Here is a 12,198-nt window from a genome sequence, read left to right as displayed (position 1 = left end):
AATTCCCCTGAAAATGAGTTAGCTGAGCTCATGAGCACTCCATTCAGAATGGATCATTATTGGTTATATTCTTTATATTGATAAGCAGAATTAACTTTTAAGATTTGGTTTAGTGCAATCTCTGTGTTTGGAAGTCAGACCGAGAAATAAGTGGTTCATACAGTCTGCTTTAAAACATGCTCATAATGATCTCCCAGTGCAGATTTCAGTGAGAAGCCTGGTTCAACACACAACCTACAAGCCAATGTTACGCGTATACATACATGTTATTTGTATCATAGTTTTAAGTACTGCACTGTTAGATCTATTATTTTTGTCTCATTGCACCTCCTTGTTAGTAAACATTTAATGTCTTTCTGCACAGATAAAATTTGAATTCATTGAAACACATGATTCATAACTTTTGAAATTTCCAATGTAGCATTTCTCTCTAACACTGTGTCTTAGAAATATGTTTAACAATAAGGGCTGTTGGGTTTGAAAAAGTAGGATGCTATATTCTGTTGAGCTCTGATAGTAGACTTAATTGTATGTTTACTTTTTCTATCCCAACAGAATCCTTGCTGAAGCCAAAAACCTTTCTTTCAATGCCACGCTTGCTTTCAATGCTTATACCAACATCAAGGATTACATAGATGAAGCTGAAAAAGTTGCCAAGGAAGCCAGGGCTCTTGCAAATGAAGCTATGCAAGCGGTAAGAAAAATAAGTAATTTGGGAAAGAGACTTAGATTTTTGGTGGAACTGTCCTGAACATTTTCCCAGTTATGTATTTTATTATCTTCGAGAGACCCTTGCCACCACAGATTCTTATATATACAACAGAACAAAATGCCAGAGCTACGTATACCTTAACTACATGCCAATTTGTCCATAAATCCTGTACTTTATTCTTTTTTTTCCTTCTTGTTATTCTCCATCAGCCTTTTACCTTTCAGTCTCTGCCTAAGGATCAAGCCAACAGCTACTATGAGATGGCTTTGAATGAACAGTGTTAAGTCATGTGATACTTGATAAGGCCAGCTTGTATTTGTTAACACTTCACGGGCCAATTTGGCCTTGTTCCTTGATTAATGGGGCAAGGGGACCCATGGACCCAAGCCCGGGGAAAGAGAAAAAGGGGAATGGATAAGGAGATTGGAGATGGGCCTAGCAGTAAAACAGTGGCAATGTTGTGATGAGGAGAGTTGGCAGAACTTGTATTTGATACAGAAACTTGCAGATGAACAGAAACAAATTGCAGTAACAGCATTTGCACATGCATAAAAGTATCTTGCAGAGAGCTACTTCAATCAAATGGATTGCAAGAATATGAAAAGCACTAACATGCTGGAGAGGGATAAAGCAAACTAGTTGCACAAATACACAAATGTTTTTAGACAGTTTCGGTTGTCAAATTCTATTTCAAATAACATTAATTACTATATTTCTCTCTTGAAAGGAAAAAGTGTCACCTCACACATTAGCATGTACAAGTTCTCTGAAAACAGTTATTTGTTTTGCTGGAACTGCTAATTATGCTGCAGAAGTAAATAAGGACCTCTGGATTTTTTCTTTTTTTTAATGCATTAGACTTTAATGCAGATAGCATTGGACTTTAATGCAGATAGCTATCCTTTGTTCCTTTCGTGACTCACAGTGAGTAAGGCAAGAGGCTGTTTCATGGATTGATTAGGGGGAAAAGGCACGTATAGCAGTCAAGAAACAAAGCAAGCAATTACAATGTGACTTCAAAAGTCTTTATATCTGATGGTGAACTGGCTGATTATACCATGGAGAGGAAGTGGATAGATAGTTTGAAAGGGATGGTGGTGAAGAGACGGGCCGTATGGTGCAAGTGAGTAGCAATAAAAGGCACTAAAATATTCAGGAAGTTCAGGAGGGATTCTAAGCATCTCCTCTCTATGAAGAAGCCTGTTCTTATTATGTGCTGTGTATGTGCAACAGGAGTTGATTAAGAGGAAAATGGAGAGAGCTACAGCCCTTTAAATGTAAACACAGTGGTAATCAGTGGCTTACCATCACATTGTTACACAACATGGTAAAGTTTCCACATTATTTGGTAAATAATAATGAGATAATAATAGGATTCAGGACTAAATTTAACTGATATTTGTGATGTTCAATTATCCTTTCACTATATTTCATGTCAAGTCTGTTTTTATGGAAAGAGCTGAATGTCTGTTCACCTATTTAATAACTTAAAATAAATAAATCAGGCTCCCTCTTTTTGAGGACCCTGAGGAACTTAAATCTGAGCTTCAGTAGGAGGAGTGTGTCATTGCTGTCTGGAGCACTGTTGTTCAAGCATTCTCCTAGAAGGCAGTGTTTGTGGATTTGAGCCCACTCACATAGCAGGCTCTAGAAACTCCTCTCCTTCTTGAGTATATGCTCTTTGGGCCCTGGTGTAGAAGGCAGATAATTGCCCTTCCTTGTGAAAATGGAGCCATGTTCTCTTTATTATGAAATCTATTGTGGTTGCCTATCTTCTGTAAAGGGTTCTGATCTCCAGAAGCTAGCAGACACATCACCAAGATCAACCTTTCATAGTAAATTATAGTGTTGGGTCGGTGTGGGGAAGATTTCCCAATAGCAGCAAACTGGTGCATAAACTAGCAGTGGTAAATACTGAGCTGAGTTTTAGAGTGTATCCTGCAAGTCAGTGGAATGATTAATCTATGCAAACTGCAGTGATATCTCTGAATTTGGAGTTATTTTTATTTTTAATAGGAACAATTAGTTTGATTTTAAATTAAGCTAATGTTGCTTAAAGCACAAACAAAACGATGCTTCAAATCCATCGTGCTTACAGGAAGCCTGATAAATGACTGCGGAAAAAAATGTATTAAAAATATGACAGAAAAATTCTTCCTAAGCTTTTTATGATGGATTTGCTCTTCCCTTTAAAAGAAAAATAAATTTATCACAGATGAGAAATCCCAAGCATTTGGGGCTGCTTCAGTATCCTGTGACTTAGTCAAGACAGTAACTGACTGAGGGGTAGAGTCATGTTAACTGATCCTGCTTGTGTATTGTGGAACAGAATCATAGTTTTAAAATACATCTTGAAAAATTATTTTTATTTCATAGGCTTTTTAGAATAGTGACTGGTACCATAGGTGACATGGTAGGTTATAATGTTCTACTTCCTTCTTTCTTCTGACTCCCTTTGAAGTGGGACCCGAGCAGTTGTGTTGACTCCCTAAGCTTCCTTGCATGCTAACAGCATAAAGCTGCCTAGCAGTTCTCCTCAAGACATGAGGATGTCCTGAGAAGTAATCCATTCATAATGTTTTGGTACTTTGGAATTCTCAGCTGTACCCAGGACTGGTGAAAATTAACTGACCTTAACTCTCACAGAGGTGAAAACTTCTCAGAATGTAAATGTACATGAAAAAAGAAATTATTTTAAAAGTAAGGCAGAACTGTATTTAACAGATAGAAATTAGGGCTTAGGTCTGTTAAACAGCTTATTAGTGTGCAGATGAATTTATATACGTAAATCTCCTGGAGCAGTTTTGAGGATTACATATATACTTGAAGCTACACCTACACTTCTGTCAGTGACCAATATAGTACCTCCTTCATGCTTACATCCTCTCATGAAACCTCAGGAAAGAAAGAAAATACCTTTGCGCCAAGGCTTTATCAGTTTTCTGTCTGTGTTCAGACAATGTACTCCATCTCCAGCATCTACTGATGGGGGAGTCTTCATGGAATGCTTTGACTATGGCTAAACAAACTTGCAGCCTGTAATCTTCTCCCTGATAATGCATGAGTCAATGCTTCACACTGTCATCCCTGGGAGACTTGTAGGGATCTGCTCCATCCCAAAAGGGTGCTGTGGGCTGAAATCTTTCTTCTACTCTTGCAGAAGGTAAATGATTTGACAGAAACAGTGTTAAAGATTCACTGAAATGCTGGAAAGTCTAAGAGGATGTTTATTCTTAAATTTCTTCATTACCTGTAATAATTGCTAATTATCAAATCATGGAGCTTTTTTGTAATTTGATAGATGATTTTCTTTTGCTGTAAACCTTGTTAAAATTATTGGAAAGGACAAAACAGTCCATGAGGGATGATGTATGGTTTCTATGGCAGCATTTTGTATTAACTTAATATAGTGGCACTTATGCCTCTAAATCAAGATTAAGATTGCATTGTTTGGATACATAATGAGATCTCATTCCAACCACAAGATGCTACAAGCAGTCAAGATGCACGAAGATTGTATGGAGAGGATGGGGGTTGTAGTTGGAGGCAGATAGTGAGGAAGTTACCCATGCTATGTACATTCTTAGATTAGATACAGTTCAGATTCCTGGGACACAGTGATTTTCCAGTCTTGAATCACAATCATTTATTACTTTTTTTTTCTTCATTTTTACGTCAAGTATACACATTTAGAAAACAATATCAAAATCATTTAGCTGTCAGTCTTATTAAATCATAAAGGGATTCAACGTGACCCTGACTTGCTGATTTGCTGCATAAGTTCACCTCACACAGCCAGAAAATGTTTACTTTTTTCATTGTTATTTTCATCATAATTCAACATTTAAAAAAAAAAAGTCTGAAAAACTATATTTTGCATCAAATTTCTTGAATAATCCTTCCCTTCAGAATTATTTGAAAATAGCCGTAAAAGAAAGCTTTTAATCAGTGTGAGTATATTTGCCTCTGAAGGGACTTTTTAGTACTAACGTTCTCCTGAAATCTCTTTCTTAATTGATTGCCAGCCTGGACTCAGTTATTGTCTCTGATTTGATGAACTTGCTTTTGCATTGCAAATCTGGCCTTCCAGCTTCTTTCTATTGAATTGAAACTTCTTTAACAGCCAGTCAACCATGCCTGGTGTTTTAATAATTACAACAACAATTGTTTTGAAATCCATTCTCACATGGACCCAAGTTCTAATTCTAGTAGGAAAATTACAGTAGTATTATCTGATTTGACAGGTGTGTCTGCCACAAAATCTGGCCAGGCATTCTTTCTTCAATCTTTTACTTAACTGGTTGGTCTTTTGAGAATTTTGCTGTATTAAATAGTGATATTGTGCTCTTTGTATCTATCATGGTTTCTATGGAAATAAATAGGAAGCATTACTTTTGAAGTGACCTATGTATTATCAGTGCTACTTATATTAAGTATTAAAGATAAAATTTATAAACAAATAGTTTTGTTAATCTTTCAAATATAAAGCCTTTGTTGATATGGGGAAGAGTTTGCATACACTGCCTAATAGTTCAAGTGAGCTCAGCAATCATAAGGTCCAGGTTTAATAAAATCACTCATCGCATGATGAAACTTGAGCATATGTTTACATCCCTCATGACTATAAGGAATCTTTGATAGCTGCATCCCAGTGACATAAGGCTACTTGTGCCCTGAGATATCCCTTTAAAAAAAAAATCTTTTTTTTTGAGATTATCCAAAGCATTCTTTCAGATTTTTTTAAAGAAACAGGCAGTGATTGCAATATATGTTCCTTAATATATCATTGAAAAACAACAATTCAGCAGTTAGAAATATATCATCTCTTGCTCATTATATAATGAATAGTATTAATAACTGTGTCATTTAATTGACACACAGTTCATTTTTTAGTATATATCTGCCCCTGAAAATGAAGAATAGCTGCTTCTTAATTACACACTTGTAACAAGGCTGACCCGTGACTAATATAGAATGCTGCTTGTCACGAGTATTCTCAAAGAAATGCATTCAGTATGATATGTGACTTGAGTTCATTCTTACAAACTGAGCAGTAACTGGTTCAGCACCTAAAGCATTTCCTACCAACTGAAAATACTAATCAAATTTAGAAAAATAACACCACTAGTCTCTGCACTGAAGAGAGATTTCAAAAGAAAGATTTTTTTTTAATGACAGATAGTAGGATGGTTATTCAGTAATAAAACTTCTTCAGATTAACTGCAGTTTGCTCGTCTTTTTAAATTCTGTTTGTTTCATTGCATCTTCACTTTACTGACCTTGCAATTCCAATTCTTGACTTTATCTCTAAAGACATCTCTGTTTTCTGTATTAGAATTAAGATCATCAGGTCCAGCCTGCCTTCTAACAGTATTGTAGCTGCTCCTAAAGAGAAATATTGTAGCTGGAGGAAGAAAGCCATGTTGAAAGATTTTTGCTTGTTTTTTTTAGAAAATGTTCTGCTTCTATAGTCAAATCTGTTTCTGTAATGGTATAAACATTTTCTCTTCTTATTAAAGTCATAGCTGGTATTCCAAAGGAGAACTGGCTTCCCGTAAAAACAAAGGAAATAAATTGGAGAAAAAACTTTTTTTAGTCCTGTGAAAACCAATATAACACTAGTGAGATATGGTTAAGAGCACATTGATGTTCATTTAAAATTTAGATGATTGTTCACTTAGATCATTTTCATACATCTTTAATGACTTCAGGCATTCCTGTATGTATAACACTGTTTGTTTCTCTGCAGACATCTGGTCCTCAAGGATCATTGAAGGATGACGCCAAGAGCTCTCTTCAGAAAAGCATCAGGGTCTTTAATGATGCCATGGTGTTAGAAAATGATGTTAAAGGTATGTTCAATAGGTGGGATCCAGGTTCATTAAATGCAAGAAAAATACTGCGAGGCTGCTTTGTTACTGTTACAAATAAGCCAAGTCAGTAGAAAAATAAGTATATTTCATTTTCTATTTTAAAAATTGAACAAAGTATCAACTGAAAAGATTCTATTCCACTTCCATAATGCTTGGGACAAGCATCCCAGGCAGCTAGGGAGATATGTCCACTTCTGGGATAAGAAGGCTAAGATGGAGTCTTAGTCATCTCCTGAAGACTGCAGTAAGTGGAAATGAGAGAGGAAGGGAAAAAAACAGGTTCTGATTTAGTAAATGCTCTATCAGAAAAATAGCACAAAGCCCAGCCCGACACTATATTTTTGCTCTTGTTAATACAAAAGAAGGATTTGCAATGCCAATTGGAGAGAATTCATCTCTTTAGGATGCTTGTGAGATTGTGCCAGAAAAAGGAAGTATAGGGAGGCAATATGAAGTCGGATTTGCTAGTGGGAGGTGGTCTTCGAGGAAGACCAATTAGATGAGTCTTCCATACAGCTATTTTTGAAGGTCATTCATCCAAATATGGACTAATTTTCCTATTAGTTTAGATAGAATATGTTCAAGTTGGTAACTGAGTGCTTTATTCCAAATCAGTATTCTGTAATCTCCTCCCTTTTTTACTGTTATTTTAGTATATATTTTGAAAAGATTGTTTCCAGTCAATTTAATGTTACAAAAATCTTTTCATGCTGTGTACACTATGCTTTATTCTGATTCACTTGGCTGATGCTATTGTGCTATTACAGGGTTAATATGGAATTAATTACAGATTAAGTTATAGTCCTTACTCATTTAGGTAAGAAAACAGATCTAGGGCATGAAAGAAATTTTAAAAAGGATGGGAAGAAAACAGCTACAATATGAAACTTCTTGCTAATCAGTGTTTGAAAATTAAGCTAAATAAGTTTGTTTGCTTCATGCATCAGAACTAGAAAAAAAACACAAATAGTAAACATTCGAGGTTGAGATTTAGCTGTCTGTCACAGAGATGATACCTGAAGCCTGTGATACTGCGTAGGTAAAAATAATTTTTATTTAAAACAAGACAGATTTTTATAATGGAGCCTAATTTTTGAGGTTTTAGCATGTATAGTTTTCACTGGCCTTCTGGAATATGCATTACAAAAACCACACAACATAAAAAATTAGATCTATATAACACAAAGTCATCATTTGGCTATTATTTAACTTTCATTTATTTCTGGCTGCTCTGGGATGTCAGCTAGTTAACAAGTAAACATAATGTTTAACAAGGTCATAAGACTAAATTATTAATCATGTCAATTACGCTTCTATATCATATACAGTTTGAAAGTTAAAAACATTATTTTCTTTTAGTAGCTCTAAGGAGAAAATAACTGTCTATACTTACAAGTAAATCTCATATCTGTATTTAGATTACTCTTTATTGTGACATTGCTGCCAGATTCAGTACTAATTTAAGGCCAGCATGTTTCAGTAAATATTTCTCAGAAAATCATAAAACTATTATGGGAGGCCAACAGACTATCTACGTAACATGGCGGAAGTGGAAAATATATGGATATTGCTAATGCCCCTTGCTGGAAAGTAAACTGCACCAACTTGCCATAGCTAGTGTATTGGACACACTAAAAAGGCAGTACTGCCTCTCTGCACCATAGAGTGTAGTCTGTAGCTCTGTGTGCTCCACAGATGGTTACATCAGAGTAATTGTGCTCTTTCAATTCTGTTCTCAAGGACAAAATCAAAATGTCTGTACTTGGATATAAGTCAATGCTGTGTACTCACAAGTCTGTCCAATTTAACCCTGAAAAAAAAAAAGATGCAACCTCAATAAGACAATACTTTAGAGATTTTGGAAAAAAATGATGTTATTTTCCCATTTTACTCCAATGAGAATTTCAGTTGATATCTGTTTCAAGTTTCTGAAGTGATCTAAGCATTCTAAAGATTCATAAAGCAATCCTAATGTAACTAGGGAGCAGTGTTTATCATGCAAGCATTTGATCTTCATCTGGGCTCTTGCTCCATACTGAAGATATGTTAATGAGATGCAATTTTCCTAATGTTTTCTGATACACTTTAGATTTAATATGCTCCGTATACACAAACATTCTGAACTTTCAGTGTATGCCTTTTTCCAACCAATAAAACTTGTCCACGCTCCACGTGTTGATCCACATAGACATATATAAGGATAAAATGAAAAAAACAGCTTGTTTTTCCCACCCTCCTCTTTCTCCAAAGTGATGAAGTTAGTAGTATTATGAACATAATCTCTCTGTATGTTTTGACGTGTTCAGAATAAAAGTGAGATTTGAGTGTAAAACTAACAGGAAGAGATGTATTTTCCTATACTTCTTACAAAGCCACCCTGTTCAAGGTCTCTACTGAAAGTGGAGAATGGGTGATGGACACTCTGTAATGATCTGGTAGACAGAAGTGATCATTAGTTTAAAATTTCTTTGCCTGAACTACAGGACTATGATGGAGATGGGAGTGTTTTCTTGCTACATTATGACATTCCCCTGATTTGTGGTCAATTACACTAGGTATAAAACAGCTGTTAATCATGAAAATGCTTTATATTACTATCAAAAACTGCTGAAACTGACCTTACAAAGCAAAGCTTCTGACAGAAGCTATTAAAATGGAGATTTAATAATTCCATTCTCTGTGGGTATATAAGTTGGAAGGAATAACCCTGGTGGAAGGAGGAAAATTTGTATCTACTCCACTAGCAAAGAAGGAGTTTTGAAAATTTGGCTACAAATGAATGAATGCTACTGTCTGTCAGCTTCATTCTCTCTGTGCCTTGGGGGATTTTTAGTTTGCCAGGAGCAGTTTTTCTTCCTTGTAGTTTTGAATTTACTGTTTTAAAAATATACTTGCCCAGTGCAGTTTGGAGGCATTGTCAAAACTGATCAATGAAAAGTAAAAATAAGATGTAAAAACACCTCTTCAGTTGGAGACTGTGTCAGGTGGCTACTGAAATTCAACTCATGTCATTTCTTTTGCTTAAGAATTGACAGGTTGAGGAGTGTTGTTTTGTCTGACAACAAATGAATATTTTTAGCCAAAACATTTTCCAGCTGATAGGCACAGCTATATACCTTGGTTGTGTATTTTCCTCTGCTTTGGATTTTTACTGGCCTGGCATATTGCATTCAGGAAATTATTGCCTAATATTTGTACAAAATATTCAGTGTTATATTTGTACATGAGATGATACTGAAAAGACTATTTTTAAAAAGTTAACCATCATTAGCCATATTTCTCTAATTAAATCCTTTCTCCCTGTTAATTTGTAAATCTTACTTCATTTCAGGTTAAAAATTTAGCTTGTCACTCCTCATCCTCCTGATAGGATGAGACTGAGGGGAGCAAGACTGCTGCTTGCAAGAAGCAAAACAAACATAATAGAAAGGGATGCATGTAACTGCCAGTTAATTTGTGCAATATCCAATCAGTAAAAACAGCTGTGTGTGTAGCTTCTCAAGAGATTTCAACCTTTATTTTGTTTTGGGGAGCATACATTGGGTAACGTGGCCTTACGATACCTTCTAAGACAGTATCATCTTATGAGACCTTCTAACATAGTCTCAACTGTGTTTGGTCCTGCTTTCAGAATATTCCTGTTTCCACTCACATTGCAGTGGTGATATGCCATCAGTAATTAACCCATCCACATACGTATGTGCTCTGTGGAGATTTGCAAGAACTCGTCTCTTGTAAAAATAGATCACTGAATACAAATAATAACTAAGTTCCTTAATGAAACATATGAGTGTAAGGATATATTTTTTTTATTTGATTCACTATATTTTGTTCACTCAGAAGGAAAAGGGATAATACTTATTCTGTATTCAATGTTTAATCATGGAAATATTACCAGAAATTTAAAGTATTTGTTTACATTAACCAAGCCAGAAAGTGTAAAGATTCATACCTGCAGGATCTTCCTTACCCATTAGGGTTTAGTTTTAGTGATTCATAGATAGTTTTGTAGATTTGAACCAAAAAATCCCTGTATGTTGATTGGCATCTTGTGCCATCTTTGTGCAGATCTAATCAAGTGGAAACAGGAATGACATATTTTTCTCAAGATATTTCTCAACCAACACTTTAATGTCAGTTGACAGTGCCTGGCATCTTTCCGTACAGACTCACTAACCTCTCCCAAGTCAGATAAGGTATGCATTTTGCAAAAGTTTAAATTGTAGCTGCCCATATTTTACCTCGCCTATATGATAATTTGAGGATCTCAGGACTTCAAATTACAGATCTGGCATCCTTTGTTAATGCCAATAATTAAAGGATGGGGAAAACCTGAAGTGAATTTAGTTCAGTTTGTGATTCATTGTCAAAATTAGCTCAAAATTAGCAAAGAAGCTATCTGAGTTACAGTAGGGAAACGTACTTTAAAATATAGTTTCATGTTATGATCACTGTGCAAAGTAAACAATTTCCATGAAAAGCTCCCTCAAGGCACTTATTTATGGTTTCATTATTTTAATATTTAACAAAAACACAGTACATTTGAGAAATTAAAAGAAAAAAATATTAAGCATTACATTTCAGTATTCAAATTCAGGAGTCTAGGGAAACTTCACTTAATAAAATCCATAAAAATTGCTGTCACGGTTTCAAAGCTGAAAACAGAAGTGGGGAAGCATGATTCTGCAATTCTCTCTATAACTGAGAGATCATCTGAGAGATATCTGGCAGAGTAAAGAGGAGAAAAAGAACCTATTTATATTAATTTAATGCAACAAAGTTACTATACCACCACTTGAAATTAATCAAACATGTCAGGAATGTTAACACACTTCATAAACACTAGCATTACGAGAAAGCCACCAGAGATATGAAAGAAGTATCAGGCACCGTGATTTCAAAACTGAATGGAGGAAGTTAAAACAGTTTTGTCAGTATTATTAGTTAATGACAAATGAACTCAGATAAAGTCTCAGATCACTTAAGAGCAGAATCCTATGTGTTCATCCTAGTTTAACATCAAATTAGGAGTAGTTTCATTCATCTGCAGAGCCAAAAACTACCACTTAGAAATATTTTTGAGGAAAGGATAATCTTAAAATCTATGAAGATTCCTCCCAACTTTATTCTATTGTTAACTGTGACTTTCACACAAGACACCAATGTCCAGCTCCTCTGTTGGGGCGTTTTGCAAGAATTAAGACCTGCCTCTAGGCACACCTGAACTGTTGCTCTGATTTAAATGAGGCAAAAAGATCCCTTCCAGAATGGCATTTCAAAGGATCTAGCAACAAAAAAAATGATTCTCATTTGCATTCCATTCACCATTTCTTCTTGGAAATAGTCTTGGAAGATTTAGTTAATGGTTTCTTGGAGGTAATATGCATTTTGTTTCATTTTTCTAATTTCAAGTTGCTCTTTGCACATCTAGTTTTGAGAAACCGTTCTCTTTTAGAATCCATGGATTCCACAATCCCATTTTTAACCCATTAATTCTGTTTATTCTCTCACAAAGGGCTATAGCTCTGATGCTGTTGGAGATCTAATATGTCTAATTATTGTTCCTTATTTGAAAGTGATACTTTCCATTTTTCACAAGTATGTGGCCTATTC

At 35.2% G+C, this 12,198-nt stretch overlaps 1 protein-coding gene across 5 annotated transcripts in view; it reads left to right on the top strand.

The window, feature by feature from the left end:
• The window catches only part of LAMA2 (laminin subunit alpha 2), a 337,231-nt gene that overhangs the window by 274,399 nt on the left and 50,634 nt on the right, over positions 1–12,198 (top strand). For all 5 annotated transcript variants that reach the window (XM_085217335.1, XM_085217334.1, XM_085217332.1 and 2 more), the window contains 2 exons: positions 556–694; positions 6,462–6,564. In XM_085217335.1, the coding sequence (XP_085073461.1) occupies positions 556–694; positions 6,462–6,564 (242 nt within the window). The remainder of the gene's footprint in view (positions 1–555; positions 695–6,461; positions 6,565–12,198) is intronic.

Source organism: Meleagris gallopavo, chromosome 2 (assembly GCF_905368555.1).
Source record: "Meleagris gallopavo chromosome 2, MGAL_WU_HG_1.1, whole genome shotgun sequence".
Classification (NCBI taxonomy): Eukaryota; Metazoa; Chordata; class Aves; order Galliformes; family Phasianidae; genus Meleagris; species Meleagris gallopavo.
This window is presented reverse-complemented; position numbering and strand designations above follow the sequence as displayed.